General features: G+C 39.1%; 1 protein-coding gene across 1 annotated transcript in view; it reads left to right on the forward strand.

The window, feature by feature from the left end:
• Positions 1-24,346, forward strand: part of FAM171A1 (family with sequence similarity 171 member A1) — a gene marked incomplete at its 3' end in the record, with an annotated part of 85,866 nt that overhangs the window by 52,975 nt on the left and 8,545 nt on the right. The window contains exons 4-6 of the mRNA XM_082285952.1: positions 4,162-4,254; positions 9,280-9,438; positions 14,425-14,601. Coding sequence (XP_082142078.1) covers positions 4,162-4,254; positions 9,280-9,438; positions 14,425-14,601 — 429 coding nt within the window. The remainder of the gene's footprint in view (positions 1-4,161; positions 4,255-9,279; positions 9,439-14,424; positions 14,602-24,346) is intronic.

Genomic DNA, 24,346 nt, shown 5'->3' on the forward strand with positions numbered 1-24,346 from the left:
TTGAAGTTTAAAGAGCAGTAATTGTATAGGTTCCACAAAATCTTTCTTTCCATGGCTGAAATGTGAGCTTAGCTCAGAAGGTAGATTCGTTTCACCTCTGATCCTCCCCCACTGAAACTGGAAGATAGTTTGTCATTGATTTAATTGGAAGTAGAATCCTTTCTTTTGCTTTTGGTACCTTGAACTTACTCCTTTCTTTGATTAAAGAAACAACAAGTTACAACTTGATATGCCCTATGTAGATTTTGAATTAGTCCTGAAAAGGTACATGACATAAAAGTTAAGGCCCAAGATACTTAGGCTTTTATTTTTTGTATTGACTAAAATGCCTATAGTCTTTAAAAAAACTTTCCAAGATCTATTTCTATTTAAATGCCATGTATTTAAATGCCTAGCATGCTTTTAACTAGCACAGTACAGAAGTTCTGAAAAATGTGCAAGTTGTTTTGTTGTTATTTTTAAGCTGGCTTGAATGATGGGGAACAGGCAGCATATCTCAATGTTCATTCTGCAGTGTGCAGTCTGGACACACCCGTACAGCTGGATCCTCATTTCCCAAAAATGCTTTTTGACAGTCCTAGGAGCTGTCCCTCACAGAGCAGATCCCCCATTCTGAGCAGCATTCCACCCAGGGCAGTGTTTAAGCTGATATGCCATCCTTTGTGCTGTGGTAATTGGACTATGGCCGTATTTACCTCAAATGGGAAAAGGATAACCACGAGCAGGGAGTAGGTTTGAAAGCCATAGGGTGGTAATGTTTAAAGTCCTGTAGCAGAACTTTCCTAAAGGATCAGGATTCTTCCATCACAGGCAATATGCATTAGTTACAGCCTTATGCTGAAAAGCTGTGCAGCCACTGAACTTGTGATATTGTTGTAGTAGCTTCAAGGAGTAAATATCGAGGGTTTTCTGTTCTTATAATTTGACAGAAATTAACTTTTCTTACATTAACCAAAATAATTACTAGCTCTTTACCGCTTAAACAGGAGGATTATTTATTTACATTGTGATAAATGGTAGGAGGAAAAGATTTAAGATCTCTTCTTCCATTAAAATATTTATCAGCAGAGCCATGACTCCACTTATTAACAGTTCATTAATTTAACATCACTTGAGTTGTTGAAGTGTTCATGATGGAAGATGTGTTCATCTGTCTGCTCTTAGCTAAGCATAGATTTTTCTTTGTAAATAATTCGGAAGAAAACATTTGTGACTGGTAATCCTTATTTAAAAAGGACGCTTCTTTTGGAGCAGTGTATGCAATGAAGAGAGGGAGTTGCTGAGACAGCACAGTTCAGACTAAGTTGACCCTTAGTTGGTAGGGTCAGTGTCCAGCTGTCAACTAAGTACCATCCATCTGCTTGCTCCCCCCCAGCCTCCATGGGTGGAGAGGAGAATCATAAAATGGTAAAAGCCATGGGTTGAGGTAAGAACAGTTTAATAATTGAAATAAAGTAAAATTTTATAATAATAAGAAGAATGAGACCTAACAAAAAGAGAGTGGGGAGTAAAACCTGGTTAAAGCAAGTGATACACAATACAATTGCCCAGGCCATCCCTGAGCAGCCGTTGACCCCTCCCAGACAACTCCCCACAGTTAATATACTGGCCATGACATTCTGTGATATGGAATATCCCTTTGGCCAGTCTGGATCAGCTGTCCTGGCTGTGCTCTCTCCCAGCTTCTTCTGCAGCTTCTCACTGACAAAGCATGGAAAACTGCAAAGTCCTTGACTTAGGGTAAGCACTACTCAGCAACACCCAAACCATCAGTGTGTTACCGACATTATTGTCATCCCAAATCCAAAACCCTGCACTGTACCAGCAACAGAGAACAAAATAGCTGTATCCTGGCTGAAACCAGGACAGTCAGTCAAAGCAAACCATGGTTTTGTCACTGTGGTGAAATACAGTTTTAGGAGCAGAGGATGATGTTTATAGTATTTTTGGGAAAGGAGAACTCATCTGGAATTGTTTACCTGTAAAATAAGGTAAAAACTGGGAAGGCAGAGTATAGTGTTTCAGGACTTGTCCTTGGCATATCCATTCAGGGAAATGTGTAGCTAGCTCTGGATCCACGTTTCAAGAAGAATGTTTAAAACTGTGGACTTGTATCAGGGGTGGTTAAAAGATTGGAAAATATGGTTTCCAGGGAAAGACTTGGAAGTGCTTAATTTATTTTGTTCACCAGCGAGAAAGTTCATGGGGTAATTTGATCATAGTCCATCAATACCCTCATAGAGAACAGGAAACGGGTGAGAGAGAATTCTTCTGTCTAGCAGGCTTGTATAAAAAGAAGATCAAATGGCTGGAAATCTAACCTCTATAAATTTTGATGGGTAAAGAGGCACATAGTTTAACTGCCCTCATAATTATTTATTAGAACACTGATATTACAGTGTATTCTTCACCACTGGACACCTGTAAAAGAAAACTGGAGTTTTTCTACAACATGTTTTCAAGTTTCGGTATAGCTGTTGAATCTGCAGCAATAATTAATCCAGGGAAGGCTGTAGTTATACAGGAATAAGGCTGGATCATCACTGTCATCCTTCTGGCCTTAAACGGTGTGGCTTTCTGTCTTTGTCATGCTGAGAAAAGATTGTGCAGAAAAGCCCAAGGGAAGTTTAGAGGTTATATATTCATTATAGTCTGGCATATATGGAAGAAGACATTGGCATGGTTGATTGTATTGAGCTCCCCAGGGTGTCTAAATTATATTAGCTTTCTTCATACAAATTAAGTTATTGGAGTAAAGACAAATTTTGTAATTGTGTGGCCTTAGTGCTACTTGCATTAGGCTTTCTTACTTACATTGCCTAATGTGTAAATCTGTTTCACCTGTAGGGCATTGGAAAGAAGATTCCCAGCTGTACTTGCAATAACATGATTTTAAATTTTTATTTATTTATTTTAATGTTTATATCGTTAAGACCATCTTTTAGATGGTAGTTTTTATCAGTGTGTTTCTCCTAGTTTCTTCTCCTTTCTCCTGTACTTCTCCCAAACACTAAAATTTCTGATCTTTAAAAGGCGAATATCTTCCTTAAAGCAGAAATACTGTAGTCTCCCTGTTGGTAGCTAACATCTGTATGTTCTCTTGGGTTAAGTAACGTGTATTAATGTAGAGGAAATTCATAAAATTCCAGAAAATCAGAAGAGTTTGAGTTGTTATTCTATTGACTCTTTCTGGGAATGCCTTCCTCAGCTGGCATTTACTTCAGACTAGGATGAGTACTCTCCAGGTATAGGATGCTGTCCAATTACCAAAAATTACTAGTCTGCATTAGTCTCCTCCTTCTATCTTTGAAAGCCATGTGTGGACTGCAGGCAGTCATGCTCCTTTCTGTTTTCATGGATGCAGGAGGCAAGTGGGTTCTGTGGCTAATTTCTTCCCTGTTTTGGATCCTCTGGGTCTGAAGAACTTGGCAGGAAATTATATCCTGTTTTTCACTCTGCAAAGATGTGTGTGCATACTGACACATGCCCCTGCAAGGAGTGTCAGTACCCAGTGGGAAGGGAGGTCCTTGCAAGGCAGACTGCTTGCAGCAAGTACCGTTTATCCATCCCCTTTCACACCACTGGTAGGATGACAGTAGTTCTGCTATAAATAACACTTCCCTGGTGTAGGTGGTGACTCAGTAAGTACATGCTGCATTTTAAAGCAAATTATTCAGACTTATTCATCATACTTTGCCTTTCTGTATGACTTAATGTAAGCATCTCAAAGTACTTAAAAGTTAAGTTTCATTAAAATATTCCTGAGGTAAGAAGTATAGCTGTTGCACAGAAAAATAACTCAGCCAGACTGAGTCAGTGTTTCAATTCTCTTTATGTATTTCATGTCCTTCTGTGGAGCTGGGAATTGCTTCATGTAAAGCATGAAACCCTGCTTTACACTGCACTCTTCAGTGCTTTGAGCTGCCATGCATGACGTGCAGGAGTCAAAGCGTAGAACATTTTGTTTAGTTCAGTAATTACTGTGGCAGTTTAACTGTTTGGTTCAGAAAATGCATGTGGTTTCTGTCATGTATACAATATAATTTTAATAGTTTGGGTGGCCTGCTTTTGCAAAAATGTGAAGAAAGTAACCGCTGTCGTTGTTGGATTATGTTTATAAGAATTTAAATATATCCCACTTAAACCACTTCTCTCTCACAGTGTTCTCTTCACTGAGCCTCGGCCTTCTTCCTGAACGCTCAGCTACTCTCATGGTCTATGATGATGTAGTCCAGATAGTCTCAGGATTTCAAGGTATGCTGGCTTTTGGAGGTTGGAATTGAAATTTAAGGGACACTATACAAAAAGCCTGACAGCCCAGTTGCTGTCTGAACTCTGTCCTGTGAATGAGACTGGTATTCTGTGGGGAGTTCTGAGTTCCCTGAGGAATGCTTCTCTGTGGGATTGTTTTACCAAATTAATAGCTGAATTCGTCCCTAACTGCTGTGACTAGGGAATTCAAGTTACACAGTAATAAATGAGTTTGGACTTTAGTGTGCCATTTGAGAGCTAGAGATTAAGTTTCTTATGATATCTGTTGGATGTTTTTTCATCTAGCCTCATTTAACCATCCTTGAAGTAGACATTTTCTGGTGTTCTTAATGTCTAAGAATTTTTGCTGGTTTCATTTTTTTTCTTGCTTCCTAGTGTGAATGACTTAGAAATTTAGGGCATAGAAAAACTGAAAATTTCTTGTATCTACATTGTTGTATACCCTGTATAAACTTGCTTTTCCTGTGGACCCCTTGTCAGACTGCCTGCAAACCTAAATCCTACACATTGAAACCCACTGTGTTAGGAGAATAAAGTTTGAATAACCTTTTCATAAGGCCAAACACATGTTAAAGCAACTGTAGTATCAATCAGAGGAACAGTGTCTTCTGAACTGCACAGTGAAGAATAAAATGTTCATCTGACTAGGGGTCTGATGTAAATTAATCCAATTGATGTGCTGGCTGAGGTAAGTCTGTTAACAACAGGAGCTTTTTACCTTGAACCAGAAAGGGGACATCCTTTTCTGTGGGCACTCTTATTGTGCATAAATGGTGTCTTATTCACAATAAGTCTTATGCTTGCCATCATTTTAAACTCTACTGGATAGTTAATAAACAAGGGAATAGTGCCCTCAATAGTATTCCAAGATAACCTTGTTCTATCTGAGAGAATATAATACAATTACGCCTTCCTGACGTATTTTTTCAGTTAGAAGCCATCCAGACACGATAGGCTTTTCATTAATGATAGCACTAGATACAACTGCAGCTGAAAATGCATTCAACAAATTAGGTAGCTGATGGAATGCTCAGAAGGATCTGGAGAAACAGCTGCTGTACAATATATTCTGCAATTTGAGAGCTGGACATTGTCTAATGGGGTAAATTAGATGGACAGTGAACTGGGTTAAAACACAAGGCTTTAGGCAAAACATGAAACATTGTTTACCAACAGTATTCCAGTATCCTGTTGTATTAAATACTCTTATTCTTATGCAAATGTGCTAATATTATGCAATTAACTGAAAAAGAACAGTATTTTCATATTCACAGCTTCCTTCAAAAAATGGGGGATGCTAAAGGACTAGGGGGACATTTAACAGCTGAGTGAGACTCATAAATATTTTCAGCATAATCTTCCTTCCTTCAGTGAATTGATCCAGTGTGTTAACAATATATGTAAATTAGAATAATGTAACTGGTTCTACTGGGATAGCAGAAAAAAGAGATAAAGGAAGAAAGTGGTACCTGGAGTATGCTAAGGACTGGGATTTGAACTTGCAGTCTTCCCCCATAAAATCTAATTTATGAGTCCAGTCGGCATTTCTTTTCTTGGGACTTCTCTTGTGATGAAGCCTAAATGAAAGACAGCCTAGACATTGTTCCAGTATTTGAATGGAGCCTCTCTAGTCTCGATCCAAAATCCTCGTGACCTAGTTTTTCTCTTGTTATTTTCTCTAATTTACTTCCCAGTAACCTCACACTGCTTCAAAAGAGCTGATCAGGAGTTACCTTAGTGCAAAAATGAGAGCAAACCAGAAATCATTATACCAGGAACAGACTGGGAACACTGGTGTTTGAAGCACCAGTCAAAGGGAAAGAAAGGCTGTCTTGGTACCCCAAGTTACCAATTGCATTTGAGTAATTAAGCAAGCAAGCAACGTATTATGCAGCTGAGAAGTTTGTCTGAGTTGATGCAGGCAGCTTCATTTTCATGATGGCATTACAATCCACTGCTGTGCTCTGTCAGTAATTGTGAGGGATGGGGCTTGCCAACCACTGGGTCATTTAAGTTATTTAATAGCAGCACAGTGACAGACTGAATTTCAGCGTTCAGTGAATGGAAGCTGTATGGGGACCCTCTATCTGTCTCTGACCTATGAGCAATTAGAACATGAATTGGTCAAACTTCAGATGTTATTTCACATAGATTAAACCTTAAATGCTGGTGTGGTGTCACATGTCACACATCCGGTGTGACAAAAGGTGCCTTACAGGGACTCGTTAAGGTTACATCCTCAGGAGTGTACTGGCAAGCTGGAGCTGACAGCATTTGAATCATGGCTGATGTGTTGACAGGAGGCTGTTTAAAGAAGATAAGATCCATACTCAGCAGTCTTTACCTCATGGCACACACCATGTGGAAGGGGCTCAACATGCCTATTTTACACTTGAATGTGCTTGGGTTTTATAAGTAAAAACTGGATTTTATAAGTAAAAACTAGGTTATCTTCAGTAATAGAAGCAATGCTAATAATCCAGTCCCAGTGCTGTGATGACTTGGTGAAAAAAACGCTTAAGAGTCTGGTCAGCACAAGTTTCTCCCACTTCCAGTTCCCTCAATAAATCTATCCCCAGACATACACCCCAAAATCAACTATGGCCGCTGGTAAAGGAGAATATTAGATTATGTTGTAGCAAGGTGGTGAGAGAAGGTGAAAGCCTTGGTAGCTGCTTCCCTCACAAGCCTTTCTCTGGAAGCTCCCAGTCTTCTGCCCCTTTGGAGTCTCTTGCCACGTGTGGGAGACACAACTGAGGAACTGAGGGGAGAGTCAGGGTGAGTGTCAGGTTTTGAGTGAACATCAATCTGGAGGAATTTGTTTTCCAGGGTGTGAATTAACTACTCTGCACTGATTTATTGTCTGTGTATGCACTATCTACAGAAGAGGCTGTTTCTTCATTCTCAGAGCTTATATCTGAGTTCGTTGCTGCACAGGTTTCCTGCCAGATTTGGAGCTCAGCCATAAGAAGGCTTTGTGCTGCTTGTAGGATTGAAGGAGCTGAGGTTGGCTTTCTGAGTCCTCCTTATCTGGTTAAAATTTGGCAGTTCATGGCTCTCCCAGTGCTCAAACCCCAACCCCAACTGTTTTTTTTAATAGAAATCCCATAAACTACTGCATTACAGACTCAACAGCAGTTACTTGGGTTTTAATTTTTAATTAGTTTGCATCTTTGGAAATAAAACACCAGTTCTTGGCAACTTAAATAATGCACCTTAACCAGAGATTTGGACAGCAGAAAATCCCTGCAATTTTACATTGGACTGTTGGTGATAATCCTAATACCAGTTTCTTTGTTTGGAAGGAGAGGGGGGTGTTCCTGTTCTGTTACTGTGGATATTTATACCCATGGGCTGTAGGAGCCAACTTAGCAGTGCAGTCAGAGGTTTCCAAAGTGCCTGAGCAGATCAGTCCCTGAGGTACAGCAAGCTGCTACAGTATTGCAGAGCACACAGGAGATAAGTCCTGCCTGAGTTTGTTGCGATTTATTTATTCTTTTATATAGTTTTCTATTTAAGTCTAGAAATTGGATAAGGGAGATTTCTTCCCATTTCACAGGGGTGTTGTTTAATGACTATATTAAACACTTGTGGGTATTGCCAGTCTTGAGAGCCTGCTGTAAACACTTAAATGTTTCAGAAATTAAAAAAATAAAAGCAATTTTTAGCTTCTTCTTGCAGAATTACAAAAGAAATGACAGCTAAAAAACAATCAGCTCTTTGGAGGTACTTGCTCCTGTATACAGACATTTTTCTTGGCCAATACAACATTTTGTTCTGTTGAGTTTTATGTTTTCTCACAGCTAGAGTTCCTGCTGGAAAATTATGCAAGAAAAGATTCCAGTCTCTAGGTTAATGACACTCACAGTTACAAAGCTTAGGAGCAAGTCAGGTTTGTTATTCTTTCTTGCAGTGAAGCTACATGTAACCTAAAAGTGCTGCCAGAGACTAATGGGGGAAAAGATGCAAAATTGTTTTGAGTTGACATCTTTGAATCACATAGTCCAATGTGAATTAAGAAGAAAACTGCTTGCCTCTTGATTTTGTGCTGTCTGGGAAGTGTTCTGTGTGTATTCAAAATGAGCTCTGGAGAATACAATAGCTTTTGATTTAAAAATTAATTTGCATGTTGTGCACACAAACTTGCAGATGGAGTCTTGCTGTGTGTTGCTAAACAGTATTAATGGTGAGTATCCTTTGAAAAAGACTACTGACTTTGTAAGCTGGGATTTAAATGAGACATGAAATGCCATAGTACATGAAACAATCTTAAATCATGTTGCAGCAAAGACCCTTCAATTAACACCTAGTGAGTTTGAAAGAAATGCTAACACTATACAAGACAGAGGAAAAGAGAAAAATCTTACATGCCAAGTAATTTGGTTCTATTTCGATGTGTTCTTTTCATGGGAAAATACGGCAAATCTTTTCACCCAAAGTTTGTCAAGTGAATCTTTTAATCCAGTGATTTCAATAGTGACCGGTCTCAGTTTTAGAGTTAGTTTTCATGGCCAAAGCTTGGCAAAATCTAAATACAGAAGTTACATAAGTTAATTGAGACTACAGGTAGAATTGTCTCTTAGAAAATAATTTTAAAGAGTATAAACTACATTTATCTTGCTATTTCGGGGAAAACAAAATTTGAACAAATATGGTGAACTGGATGCTTTCCTAAGCTTTTGCATACCCTACCTCTGAACTTAGTTTTCGTTTCAGTTATTAGAAGAGGCATGTAATGAAAGTGGAGGAGAAACAACATAGCCAGAAAAGCTTTTGACAGTAGGTGCCTCCACAGTTTTGCTCTGGAATACTTGTGGACAAATAATGCCAACTGCAAAATACTTGTAAAAATACGGGTTATCCATCTTTCATAATAGACTTCTGATGTCTCTGTCCTTCTCAAGCTACCATAGTTTATAATGAAAAAAATGTAAAAGTGCTTCCATGAATATGAACACCTAAATATTCTGCCCACCTTGGATATAAAGTCACTTTTAATATTTTTAGGTGCACGGACTCAGCCACAAGTTCACTTTCAGAGAAGATCTGTGAAATTGCCAGAGAACACTAGCTACAGTGATTTGACAGCATATCTGACTGCAGCCAGTTCACCCTGGGAAGTGGACAGTTTCCCTTATTTGCAGGGATTAGATGGAAATGGAACAGGTAACCCACTACTTTGGTTTTGCTCTGATTTCATATTGGTCCAGGGCTTGACTTTTGATCATATAATTTTTTCCATTCCCCATTCCAGCAAACATTCTTTCAAATTTGGGTGACATGATGCGTTCAACTGCCCTGCCAATATGCTGTTCCAGTAAGCAAGAGGGCAAGGTCTGCTATCCCTTAAACAGGGCCACTGAATAGCAAAGATGAAAACTCCTTGGCCTTGGGAGATCAGAGGAGTTGGTTACGCTTTTAGTTCAGAGCTGAGTCTCCAAATGTGCTGCATGTGCACATAAAAGATGGAGATTAATGTGAAGGAACAAGAGAGAATTGGAGGATGCCATAAAAATTCTTGTTCACCTTTTTTTTCTAAAAATAAATAAAATGCCTATATCTCAAGGATTTAATACTGTGTTGTTTCAATGGCTTTGTTGATACTTTTGAATGTAGCCAAAATGTGCAAATTCGTCTAGCACCAAAGAGAAAACAATGAATATTCATAGTAGAAACACAACCACTGTTAAATTCAAAGTTGTAATACATTTTTATGACTGCAACTGCCTGCTAGTCTTTTTCCACTTTTCATTCAGTCTTGAGTGAAATAATTCATGTTTCGTAGGTAAGAGAAGAATAGCAGAACCACAATAAGAAGCCTTCAAATTCTTAAAAGGCTGGTGTGAAAAGGAGAATAATTTGTTTTCTGTGCCCATAGTGGGTTAGAAAGTTATCAGTGGCCATGCAGTGTAGCAAGAGAGATTCAGGCTAGTGATTAGGAAAACCTTGCTATGGTGAGGATGGTTTAAGCTGTAGAATTAATTGTTTGAGGGTGTTGGACAGAGTTAGACAGTCACCTGTGAGGATGCAGAGGCATAGTTGAGCCTGCTTTGAAGCAGCCTAAATATCCCCTTGAGGTCTCTCCCTGCTGTTTCTCAGGATGCGTTTACTTGTGATGTGTTGATCTAAGTGACTTTGAATGCTAGGTCATGTGTGTAAATGGTAGCTTGCTAGCTTCCCCCTTCTTCCCTTTGTACAAATCTGTGCATCTCCTTTTCTATTACAACAAGAAATGTGTCTACAGCCTTACTCCAATCCTTCTGTCTGCTCCAGTGAGTACATCTCATCCTATCTCATCCTATCTCCCTGTCATTTTCCTATTCTCATCTTCAACCTTCAGTTTTCTCTGACTTTTCATACTCAGACTGATCAAAATCTCTTAATCTTTTTTAAAATTAAGGAAAGCATTTGATCTCACTCATTTGTCTACTTCCTCATCTCTGTTTTTTTATCTCTAAACCAACTGAACAAACTGCTGGCAGTGTGTGTGGGATTCCTCTTTCCCAAATCTTTCCTAAGTACTCTGCAACTCAGCTTCCCATTCTTGAATTTATTTAGTGATCACAGGTCTTTCCAAGGCTTCAGATGATCCCATCTCAAGAGAACTGCACAACCAAGATATTGTCTTTCTCCTCTTTTACCTCCTATCCCCCTATAAAACAGATTAATGCAGCCTTGGGTTTTTCAGTCTTCTTTATTCTTGCATGACAGAGACTTTTCTTCTTGAGCACAGGGACCCTGGATTTGACTTTTAGCCTTCAGGTAGAATTATGTTTTAAAAGACCAAAATGACTGGCAAAGAAATGGTGTTTAAGAGACTGAGAAGTGGCTTGTTTTCCAAATACTGTAGTATTCAGTATGGTGTTAACACAGACTACGAATGCAATGTATTTTATTATGCACTATAGCAGAAGTGAAATGTCCTCTGTCTCTAGTAGAAGCCTCTCCTGATGTGGAAACATGAAACTTTAAAATTGTGAAGTTGGATTGACTACCTTTTCTGCATCTCCAAGTGACTTGGTGAAGACTTGGCCTGGAAAACTTCTGAAAGCATAAGAAATTAGGTCAACACCTGCTTGATTTTTTAATATTTCTGGTCTCAAGAGAAAAAGAATATTTACAAATTTTAGAATTCTAAGAAAACTTAGCATTGATTTGCATGGGAAGTTTTGGAATTTGGCAGAACACTGTCTCTTCCCTCTCTCCCACCTCTCCTTACCCCACAATTACTTCTGTGTTCTTTCACAGTTTATTTACATGTCTGTAGCATTTTGGTGAGGTCTCTCCATTTAGGTCTCTCAGTATTTGTCCAGAGTGACTTCATAGTAGTTTTAGCTAAAACCTATTCTCTATAAGTTCAGCATTTTTCATAAAATACCACCTGGTGTTGAATTAGTAATACAGAGCAATGAGAATTCATTGCATGAATCAGCATGTTGTAAACATAAAAATTTGAAGAATTTCACTGCAAGTAGTGACAAGCCTGTATAGTGTTAGCTTCTTGTTTATATTAATTACCAGTTGGAGACCAGGAGGATGGTTCCACAAAATCTTGTCCTTTTAACCCAACTAAACAAAACTTTCCATTGTCTGCCTCAATGGACCAAGCTGGCTAATAACCATTACTCCTCCTGCTTTTTGTGGCTGCTTGTTTCTTTATAAAGCATCATGTCTGAACTGACAGTGAATTTTATCTGATTATTTTTAAAGCTCTTTACAGGTCACCAGATGTCAAAAAATGACAAGAAATAAAGCTGACATTTATTGAAGTCCATTCCCATTTAATCTGTGTGTGTGTATCAGTTTTATAGGATGCGAGAGTTTCATAAGCATTGATTTTAATTTGCCTTCACAACAAAAAAGAGAAACATTTTATCTTTTTAATGAGCATTAACATACTGTACAAGATGGCAAACTGAAGAAATATTTCTTCTTGCTAGAAGATGCAGTGGATTTCAGAAATTTCTTCACCCTGATATAAATTGTTCAGCCCAGTGCTGAGCAAAGTATTAGTGCATCTTAGTTAAAAATTGTGTTTCACCATCAGAATGCTTTTTCTGGGACTGAAAAGTAATTTTTAGAGATATATGCTATATCAAGACAGTAATAAAAGAAAAATTCAAAACTTTCAATATTGAATAGATGCAAAATACAAAACATTATTTGATCCTTTATATTAATTTAAAATCTGAAGTTATACCTTTTTTCATTTGGAATTTGTATATACAAGAGTGTCGTCAGGATACAATACTTGGCAAGAGGAATTTATTTCTCTGATACCAGCCTGAGAACCTTAGTGGCCCAAGTCCTGGGGTCAAGCATTAATCTGACAGAAGTTACAGGTGCATGGCAGAGGCAGTATATTGAATGATCAGGAATAAAGAAACAGCTTTTCACTTACCAATTCCTTCCTCTATCTTGCTGTTTTATATTCTAAGGTGTTAAGGGGACAATACTGTGCACCGCTGGAGCCTATAATACACATTTACAGGTGCATGGGTAGGCTGACAACCTTCCCCTACATCCTAGCTGAATTTTCAACACTTACTTGTCTGTTTTTAATCTGTTAGCTCTGTGTCTTTCCTGCACTGCCACCTTCAAAGTGCCTGTTTTCTCAGTACTTTGATCCCTCTGTAAGGTCAACATCTGCCCCTCTGTTCATAGTCAGTGAAGGCAGCTTGTGTGTCCCTTGCACACCAGCTACATAACACTGACACACACCTGGAAATCTGGGCAAAGTGGGCATCAGACTAGATTCTTTCATAAATCAGCCACTTGCAAACATTACTTCTGGTTATTTTCCATTTCTTCAGTTTGACAATCCTGCAAAATCCAAGGAATTTGAATTTCAGAGAAGTTTTGTCACCTTTTTTTCCCTTCCCTTTACCACTTCCCCACCTCCTTTCCTGGTGATGTCTTTATTTGGTGAGCTGTTACTCAGAGACATCAAATTTAATAAAGGCCATTTCTCGAGACTTAACCAGAGTTACGAGAAATCATAAAGGTCTCAATGCTTTCCCACCATTCCCTCAAGTGTGCTCATCCTGTTGAGCACTGTCGCTGAGATACAGCATGTTCCCGAGGGCCTCTTGGTGTGCCATCACTGGTGGGTGTGAATGTGCTCTCACAGGCAGTGTGCAATGTACAGCACCAGGGTTACAGTGGGGGCAGTGCCCCATCTCTGCCAGCTATGCATCCCTCTTCCTTCTCCCTGATTTGCCCCTCTGCAGGAAGAGCAGCTACACAGCCCCAGAGCCAGCACAACAGGGGCAGCAGGGATGGTGCTTGTGGCAGCTGCCTGGGCCTGCGGGGCTCAAGCCCCCTGCAAAACTGGAAGCTCTATTTCTTCCAATTTGAACTACTTTTGCTATTGCTGTGAGCTCCTGATCTCCTCAGTTTTAAACCTCAAGGGTTTAAACCTCAAGGTTTTTTTTTTTCACCTGTGTACATATACCTGGGATATTTATCCCTGTCATTGATTCATTTGGTTAAATCATTGAAGGGTTATAATGCTTTTTAAAAGTATGTTGTCATTAAGTGACATCCATTGGCATGCAGTTTAAACATAAAGAGTAATTACTGTCTTAGATAAGAAGATAACATTTTATATGCTAATAAACCATTTAGCATGGCTTTATTCAGTGAAAAGCCAAAGGAAATGCAACCTGGCATTCTTAAGCATGTGACTGATCATTTGTGAGGTGCCACTGTTTATTTTGGTGTTTGTTAGTTAACAATATGGGCATTTGAGGCTATAATAAAGACTTGTAAGAGGGGGGTTTTTTTTGCCACAGTTATGGCCGTGTTACTCATACAGGTTTATTTAAGCTGAATTAACATGAAAAAGTATATGCAGGAGATTTTTACATTGTAGTTTTTTTTGTTTTCACATTTTTCCAAAATTAAGTGAAAAATAGACCATATACATCTTCCTTCAATTTTGTGGCTTGGGTTTGTTTTTTTTGGCAGGGGGAGGGTTGTCTGTTGGCTGGCTGAGTGGTTGGTTTGAGGTTCTGTTGTAAGGCAGGGAGGAAATTGCTGCTACCATCCCTTGAGACTTAGGTTGATGCAGTACTTCGGTGTTGAACCACACAGGTATCCCTTAAATTCTGTACATTCTGTAGTCACAGTGTTCATTCACTCTCTTGTTAGGAAACAGCACCAGGTATGACCTCACCCCTGTCACTGCAGTCAGCGTCCACCTCCTCAGCAGCGATGGGACCCCCGTCCCCGTGAACGGCCCCATCTACGTAACAGTGCCTCTGCCAGCAAACAGCAACCTGAAACACAATGCTCACGTTCCAGCATGGAGGTTTGACCAAAAATTTGGTAGGTAACATCTCATTGTGGCTCCCTAGATGGCTTTTCTATCTAAAAGAAGAGACAATTGAGTTTTACTGATCAAGTAATGTGTGGTATATATGCAAATGTACTTGACTAGCACTGTGTGCCAATTTTAAACAAAAGTTTTTATAAATGTACCATTTTTCAATTATTAAATATTTTATTTTAAAACTTGAGAGAACTGCATTTCACCCACAAACTGAGGAGAGATGTGTTCACTACAGCACTGAATTGGAAGTGTGTAGAAATGGAAACTTGCCTTATCTTTGCCAGCAGCCGGTTGTCTGACCTTGGGTCCCTCTCTTGGCTCGGGCTGTGTTTCCTGCCTGCCAGATAGGAAATACAGTACTGACTTTTTTGTAAATCACTTTGAGATTTACTAATACTGTCAGGAAAATACATGTAAATGATTTAAATAAATTCTAAAAATGAAAAATTGATGAAATATTTTGAAAGGACGGAATGACTAATAAAATCTGTAAAATGCACTCAGGTTTTTATATTACAGAATAGTGTATGCCATTGTGAACAGGAGTTTTCCCAGAAATACATGTTTTAGGCTCTTTTTAAAATTTATTTTCTTTATTTTGTTGCTAGTTGGTACACTGTACTGGCCTTCTTTACAGCTTCGAAGTTTAAAGGACAAAGGAGTGCATAAGTCTTGTCCTGGTGATCTCCCTTCAGTTACTGCACTGTGCCATCTGACCAGATGGTTGTTAAGATAAAGGAGAATGGAAAGTGGGAAAGGTTGATACTGAGAGAAAAAGGAGCCAGAAATGTGGGTCTGTATAGACAATCAGTGGGGCTTTGTCCTGCAAGGCAAATGTTCTGAGCCAGTCGATGATCACACCTAGAAGTAGAGCAATGAGCATGAAAGCAGCATGTTGGAGAAAAGGAGGAAGAGAGAGGTGAAAGGCGAAATAATGTTTTTCCTTCCTTCCTGCCTCTGTTTGCTGAAAAAAGTGATGTATTTTCAAACAGCATGCCTATGAATCTTCTGTCAGAAGTTGCCTGTATTAGAGAGCAAAGCAGTACAATTTAGTGAAGAGTAAATTTGAGTATGATATAAAGTGGAATAGTAGAAAAAGCGTGCAATTATTGGATTTGGCTTTTCCCTTAACTGTGGAAATGACACTTCTCTTGTGCTGTCCTGGCAATAAGTTTCACTATTTTCTTCCCGAAACTGAATCATTCTTCTAGAAACTATTTTGTTTTCCCTTATTAAAAAAAAAGACAGGGAAGACTGAGTCATGTTTACCTTCCCCACAAGAAGCAGTCCTTCCCCAGTCCTTCTGTCAGCTGTGCTAGAGCTGCAGCCTGTCTAATTGCCAGTTACTCATGGCAAGTAAATGGTTCAGATTTTGATTATGGAGCTTTCTCATTTATGGCCAGATTTCTCCTGCAGTGAGGCCACAAAAACTCTCTCTTAGTATGAAATATGGTTTTTAATTTTGTGTATAAAGAGCTAGTTACCCTATTGTGTGCAGTATATATATTAGTATAGATCAATATGGGTTAGTTAATTAGTGTTGCAGGCTTGAGGCTCCCAATCTTGAGACAAGTCCAGCCTTGTTTGATTCATGACAAACTACTGGAGCACTTGTGTTAGGAGGAGAAGGCATGAGGACTGCTAAACAAAATGCATCTTTGTCAGGCCACTTAGCTTCACAAAGCTGTGGAGAGGAAGGTATTGAAGATGATAGGCTCAGGCTCCAGCTCACACTTCAGCTGAAGTAAGCATCTTTCTGTTCAACCAAAGATGTTGAACAAAGATGCATTTTAAGCCCTGACTACAGCATGCCAGTTCTAGTAGATTTTTGCCCACATCCCAACCAATTTAAATTGGAGTAGCTTAATTTAATAAGTAGAGCAGCCACACTACCTTTTGCAGGCTACTTTAACACCCTAAGGTCTGTCAAACTAGCCATATGTAGCATGAACATGGTGGTATCCTGTCATTCCACATCCCTGTTGTTTTTGGACTGTGGAGGGAGATGGATGGCTAATGACTGGAATGGCTCCATGCTGGAGAAATCCTTAGCTGGCAGATAAGTTGTTGTAACCCACTTGCACTGCTAGATCTGTGCCTTGTCAGGATAGGACCTCTGACCTTATTATTCTGATTTTGTCTTTCATTTCAGGGCTGCTTTTTTCAGTGCTGGTTATGTCTCAGTCTCTCCTTAATAGATTTCCAGTGGCTTAAATTTACATGCTTTTCTCTGAGCAGTGAGTAAATGCCACAGATAGAAATCTGTGACTGTCTTACCAGGCACTAACACAGCACTTCTCTCTCATGGATTAGGAGTACAGTGGATGCTTATTTGTGCAAGCCATTGTTTTTGTTTAGAGTCCATGTGGTTGTCATCATTACTGCATGAAATATAATTTCTGCTCTAAAAAGCAGAAATACTTTTTACTTTTAGAGGATGTGGAGAAGTGACAGAAATACTACAGATATATTTTAATCCTTAGTTTCTCATATGTTTTGCTGAGCTCATGATGAACTAATATGAACCCAAAGGCATCTGACTGGAAATGCAGAGATTTTCGTAGTTTCCACAAAAATGAGGCGTATTTGCATCTTATGGCAGCCAAAAATAACTAATGGCTTTTTAGGATGTTTACCATAAACAATCTGTATTTGCATGACCGTGCTTTCTATCCTTGGGAGAGAAGCAGGAGAAGCAGCATAGTCTGCTTAAGGCTGAGAGTGGCTCCACTGACACTGATGAAACAAGCAGCCAGAAAAAACAGGCTGACATCAAAATAAGGCAATCTGCTGCATCTATTTCATACTGTTCCAAATGAGATTTTTCATTATGAAACAAACCTACTGCCTTGTGTGCACAGCAAGCAAATTAAAGCAATAATATAATTTTGAATAGTTAATAAAATGAAGATCAGCTGTCAATGCCCTGGAGATGTTTTAAGGGTAAGCAAATACATGTAATCTTGTTCTTGTGTTGGTCCACCACCGTTTCCTGCAGCATTTCTGGGTGTTGGTAATAATAAACACAGATGCATTGATGTTGCACACTAAAATGCAGCTTAATTGCTCCATGCTGTGGATGTACTCATGTCTTGTGTTTCACACTACTGTGGGATGGTGGTTTTATTTCACAGTATGCACTTAAAAGGTTTGAACATAAAGACAGGGTTTCTCTTTTCTATAATCAGGAGTGCTCAGTGGGGTTTTCTGGGTTTTGGGGTTTTTTTTTCCTAGCAAGTACTGTGTTGTATTTATCAATCTGAGGGGGCTGAAAAACTTTTTTTCTTTATCCGTAAACAGATGGCTGGGATCATGACTTCTTCCGTGTGTATTTGCCTTGATGTCAGTAGGATTTACAGCAGTATAATTAATCTCTCTATTCTTGGACACCAAATTTCTGTTCAAAACTTCTTTCTAGCCTTGTCCTCTTCAGTCAGAAATACCACAGATCCCAGCAGAAATGAAACTTTCTGCCTCCTGTATCATCTCCAGCTCCCACCAGCTGGACTGAGTAACACAGCACTTGCTCAGCTGTATTTTCCTCAGGCCCCATTTAAATGGTTTATGTTTTATGTTAAGGTGTCTGGTTTTCATTGGATTCAGTGAGCATTCTCCATTTTAAGTCCTCAGTTTCATTCCATGTGGTATGAAGGCATTATGTTGAACCTAGACCTCTAGATCCACATCTGGAGCTGTATGAAGGACTTTAAAATATTACCAAATATTCCAGTGTGCATAATATGAAAATGAGATTTATTAATATGATGCATCTGAATTAATCAACAGGAAAGTATTTTCAGCACTGTTTTCAGTTATGTGGCAATGGATTCTGGAGTGGAAGGGTTAAACCTTTGCCCTTTTGTTCATCCTCCTTAAAATGTGTTATTTCTTGTGCACTACATGTAAATTAAGTTCAGAATACTGTGTCTGTGTTCTTCCTTCTCCCTAAACACTTGGTGTGCATCTTGGACGTGACCTTGTTGTGTTTAAATGAGTGGCTTCTTTGCAGAGGAGGATGTTTCCCCAGTGCCTGAAATTTCAACCATGTGTTCATGTAAAGTGATGGCAGAATATAAAGAAGAGTATCTTTGGGAACTCTTTGTAACTTTATAAAACACAGTATTTTATGTACTGTGCTGTTCTTGGTTGGTGCTTTCTGACTGCATTTAATGCCATAATAGATTTCTAAATGCGTTTAAAAGTCTGGTGCATGTTTTTTCTGGGTGACGTTCTGCTGTCAGTGGTAAAATTTGTATTGATTTTTGTAGAACCGGAATTTCCAGATGTTGCTTCCTCAGCAAAATCAAGATAATGTTTTCTGTGCTTAAAAGAAGTCATGAGGATATACTTACGTGTAAGCAGTATTGGTGCCTACTTAAACTTGACTGCAATTTCATAGAAGTGAAACGATGCTTGTTTTTTGTTCACAGTGTTTATAGGGAGAGAGCGACAGCTACTGTCAGGCAGAATATGTAAGCAGATTACTGTACATCTACCTGTGTAGTTCACTGTGCATTGTTTGCAAATAAGATGATTTATAAAAGTCTCGAATTTAAGCTTCCACAGGGTAGTAGTGATGATCCACCCAAAGAAAATACTGTCTTATAGTTAAAAATAAAATGGTTTTTTTTTGTTATGAATTTGATTAATGTCTGACTGCCACCACATTCATAGCCCTGTGTGACTGACAGAAGATAATCATCTAACAGAAACATTCACAGCCTGTCACTTGATCTGGACACTGGGTGTGACTATGTGCTTCTGACCTTGGAGGGATGGCCTGCATTTGGGCTGCATGCAGCTGCACACGTGGCCTGGGACTTCATGCGCTTTTCCATGAAATGCGTCTTCTATGCATGAGAAATGGACGTACTCAGGAAATCACATTCCTCACCCCAGAAGTTTGAGCTTAGTATAATCATATCCAGAACACATGGTTCTAGACCAGATTCAGTGATGATATGGAGATCGGTTTGCAAAGGTGAAAACCACAGAAGTTCAAGGTTAAGCTATTTCTGTAGTTTAAAAATTTCTTGACTATTTGATTTTGACTTCCTTTTTAATCTCAGCTGGAAAGCTTAAATTATTCTTAAAGAGTAAATACACTAAGGAATACAGGTTCTTAACTAACTGCTCTCAAAGAATTTCATATTTTGTGTTGCCATAGAAATGGCAGCTACCAAGCCCAGCTTTTTACCATGTAAAATGTCTACATAATAGGTGCAGATACAATTTCAGAGTATTAGACAGACCTCAGCACTGAAAGGAAAAGAACCTCTTCCTCTGATGCTTCACAGTGTAGCTCACTGAGGTATGTTCTCACTATCATGATTCCTCTGGAGAGGATCGTAGGAGACAGTTGTGCTTATTTATTAATGTGTGTTTTCAAAATGGATGTTGTGGCTTACTCATATGAAAGTGAATGAATGGATTGTTTAATCTTGTGCCCACCTCTTACACCATCCAAGCTGCAGATACAGCAAAGTGGCTGAGGTATGGCATGATGGTGGTGCTTAAGGAGACACTGAAGGAATCAGGTTGGTGCCAAAGTATAGTGATCTTTGTGCAGATAATCTACTAATACGTAGTCAAGGAAAGAAAACTGGAAACAAGTCTCTGGCTTCTGGAAGCAGGTTTTAATAATTTAATGTCATGTAGATGGCCCTGTAGCTCCACCTATAGAAGCCATGGCAGGAGAAGGTGGAAAGAGGCAGGCATCAAAACTTCAGAAGTGGAGAAAAGACCTTTGTGCTTGTGCAACTGCCTGAGTTGAAGATGACCTGGAGATTGGTGGGAATCCAGGCAGGAGTGGGAAGTGCCTGGATGGAGCTGGAAGAGACTGAGGAGGACCTGGGAACTCCTTCCTCTGCAGCTTTGCAATGTTAGATCAAATCCCAGTGTGCCTCTATTTCCACTTCCAGTTTGAAAAATAGAAACTGAATGTGAGTGTGATGTGAGGCTGAAGGAAGGAAAAGGCATGCAGTGTTTTGAGCATGTGCTTTTATTTATTACTTGTTCTAATAATTTTGTCAGTAACTGAGAGAATGTGATTAGTAATGTGGTAAAACAAATTCTAAAGGCAGTATCTTTCACGTATACCAGTAACTAGGGATGGTGGTCCAGCAGGCATAACTAAGCTTTTCCTTTTGAAAGACAATTATTACCCAGTAATTATGTATCAAAGTCATTTTCTTTAATAATTCCCTTCTGTTCTGGCATCCTGGAAGGAAATACTGAGGGGACCAAAGCAATGCAAGCAGTTCTGTGTACAATGTGCCCTGCCTTCTGCCTAGATATCATTAAGATTATTAAGTAATGAAAACTGGTGTGTTCTTTTGTTAAACACTTGACAGGTGATTTAAGGGGGAAAATGAGAAGAGATGGAAAAACCCACAGAGCTTCTCAGACACAAACAATAAATTGAGCCCTTAGATTTCCTTGCCAAAATCTTCAAGGTATGATGGTAAAAGCATTTCCCTTTTAGTTAAAGAAATAATGGTGGTGCTGCTAGAACAGGAGCAGGATTTAGCCCTGGAAGGGTTGTGTAACAAATTCTGTAAGAGTGGAAGAATAATGAGTCTATGGACTCTCAGAGCAGGGATGTTTATTTTTTATGTTGCCTAGCAACCGTGAAAATAAAATCGTAATATTAACCTAAATGCTATGAATTTTTAAACCCATGTATATTGGGGGGAAGGTGAGGAGGAGAGTAAGCTCCACCAATATTCAGGAAGGAATTTTCAACTTCCATTTCAAGCTTTTAGTTTTTTAGAAAATGCACAAAAGTAAAACAAAAAATCCCACCCCTGTCTAGTAAAACTTCCCCTCCTGATGCAGATTAGGGGTGATTTTCAGTCGGAAGAAGAAATCTGATAAGCAGCTTTCAACTGGTAGGATGAAAAGCTACAATTTATGTATGTCATAACCTGCTTTAAGAAGTTATTTTCACAAACTTGCCCTTGATTAACTCTTCATAATAATGCTGCTATTCACAGTGTCTAAATCAATTACTTCTAGAAGCATTTTTAGTATGTTTTGAATAACCTTTGCTGCCCTACACTGTCTAATAACAACCTGCCTCATTCCTTTTGACACATATATCTCTGTTTAACCGTGAATCTCTGCCTAAGCAGGCCAATCTTACAAGGCATCGTAGACAGCACAAAAGAGATGCATGCTGAAAGAAAAACACTTCTCATTAAGGAATATTTATTTAAAACATCTATGCTATTAAGCAGTACGGTTAGAAGTACCTTTCTTTTCTTTCCAAAGCTCTTTTGTCTAAGGAAGATAATCATCTGAATAAAAATAAATTCATATAATGTTTCATTTTCTCTCTGGCTAATTAAATCCTCTTATTTGTCAAACCTATTGGATGGAAATAATTAATGTTGTAAATAACACAGTTTTGGTTCCCTGCTTGAGTGGGATTGGATGATACTGTTGCCAGTTAAAAGAAACAAAATGAAAAGCAAACAGTATTTGATCAATGGAAGAATTTTCTACCAAAAGCTCACATGTAAAATTAATTTATGGAAGTAAACCACCATAGCTACCATATATTTAAATACAAGCGATATTTAGGCTTTATGACTGTCCTTGGGGGAAGTTGCTGGCTGCAGCACGCTCCTCTGACAGTCATTTACCAGAACTATTTTGGTCAGTGACAGAAAGAACACCCCATCAAAGTCAGCAGAAGTCCCTGCAGCAGTGGTGATCTGGAAGGCTCTGAAATGGTCAGCTTGGGAAGTTAAACCTGAGGCAAGCAGCTCTGTACATCCTCCCAGAGAGCCAAGATCTGTGCTGGGGTGCCAGCGAGCAAACTCCCCTTGCAGCCAGATCACAAGAGGGGAGGTTGTCTTCCTCCTTCTTGGCTGTAGCAAGAGTCCCACACATGTCTCCCTAGAGCAGATGGTGGTGTGGGGCAGTCCTACCTCACCTAGGTCAGTGGGAAGTTTGCCATTTGCTTGAGCTGGAGCAGCATGGGATTGCCAGCATGCTCAGTCACACGTGGAAGCCAGAGGGACATACCATTCCCTGGATTTTACTACAGATGAATTTAAAATAATAAAGTCTAGCTTTAAAATATGGAAGCAGTGTCAGAGGTGTCATGTATCTAGACAGTGGAAGCAGATCCATTTGTACTGCCTGGTTCCAGCAAGCTGTCACATCAAATAATTGATGTCTTTGAAGACAGCAGGACGTCTCTTTTCTGGGCAAACCAGCCATACCTACAGTGATTGTGCAGGGGGATAGTCTAGGATAGCTGTTCTTCAGTGGCTTCTCTGCAATAGCTGCCCTTCTGGGTACTCTCCTTGCTGAAAGTGCCATTTTTCAGTCTGATTCAGAAGTAAACCAAATTAAATTACAAAAAGGTGTTTTTTAATGCTGAATGTGTCTTGAAACAGGGATTTCATGTGCAAACCTTTTGCTGTTGAATTTGCTCATGATAACCCCCCCCCAACCCCTATTGGCAAATCCTAAAAGCTGCCTTAGATAAATAAATGTGTTCATCACAATCCAAGTTGCTGCAAAGTATTAAGATGCTTCTCTCTAGCAGAATTTGTTTCTCCTGCTCTGCTGAAGTCAAACTTCTCTGATATTTTTGCAGTCAGATGGACGTCAGCTTTCTTTATCTGATCATTTTTTGATTTGTGTATCTTTAAAGTACTGTCATTTTTATATTCTTTGCCATGTTCTCTTACCTTGCTTTTGATTTTCATATATGAAGGAGTGATGGGTAGATGCTTCATAAGCTTTTTAAGAAAGAATGAAGAATAGATTTGTTAAACTACATAATTTATTCCAAAACGTCAGTAACAGGCAGTATAATTTTGGTGAGAAAAGCATTAAACATCTAATTTCTCTCTGTGCTGTTAGTTTGAGCCAGGAGACAGCTCCCCTGACTTGAATCTTGGATCAGCATGTTGGCTCCACTGAGCAGTAAGAGAGGAAAAAGAGGAAGAGAAATGTAAAAATGATCTATAAGCAAGAATGTCTCTATATATAGAAATTTTCCATGAAGCACCAGACAGTCTTTAAGAATTAATGGTGAATTGGCCTAAATCATGCAGTGCTTACAAACTATACTGAGCTTGCTGTTTCTGCTCCAAAGAGGCATTGACAAGTTTTCTTTGGAACTACACAGTCTTGAACAAAAATGATCACTTCCATTACAGCTCTTTTTACCGGCTTGGGGTTTTTTTTAATAATCCTGTATTGCTTATTACTTAACAATTACTACAAATACAGTAGAAATATTAATCAGCAGTGAAGCTCATTGATTTTGCTGACTTGGGTGGGGGGAAGAAGTAGATGTTACAACGTATTTGGAGCATAACAAATTGAATTATCAGAACACAGCATACAGGGAGGTAAGACCTCTCTTCCCTTCTAAATCCTACTTAGTTCTGCAGTTGTAATCCTAACAACACAGAAAGAATGAATGCTGCTTGCTCTTCTTCCATTTGCAGGCTACTGCATAGGAACAGATAGAAAAATGGACAAAGTTCTTTACTCACTGTCCCAGTCTCCTCCTTTGCTTACAGCAGCAAGTATGTGAAGACACAGAGGGTAATTAGCTTCACTTTTAGAACAGGAAAACATATTTTTTTCCACTCCAAGGAGGAATCTGAGGCAGGATAGGGAATTCCTTCTCAAGGCTGCTCAGCAGTGAACTCCTGGTCATGTAAGGCAGTGTGAAACAGTAGGAGCACAACCAGTCTGCAATTTGGTTTTGCT

This window comes from Coloeus monedula (genome assembly GCF_965178545.1).
Source record: "Coloeus monedula genome assembly, chromosome: 1".
NCBI classification, from domain to species: Eukaryota; Metazoa; Chordata; class Aves; order Passeriformes; family Corvidae; genus Coloeus; species Coloeus monedula.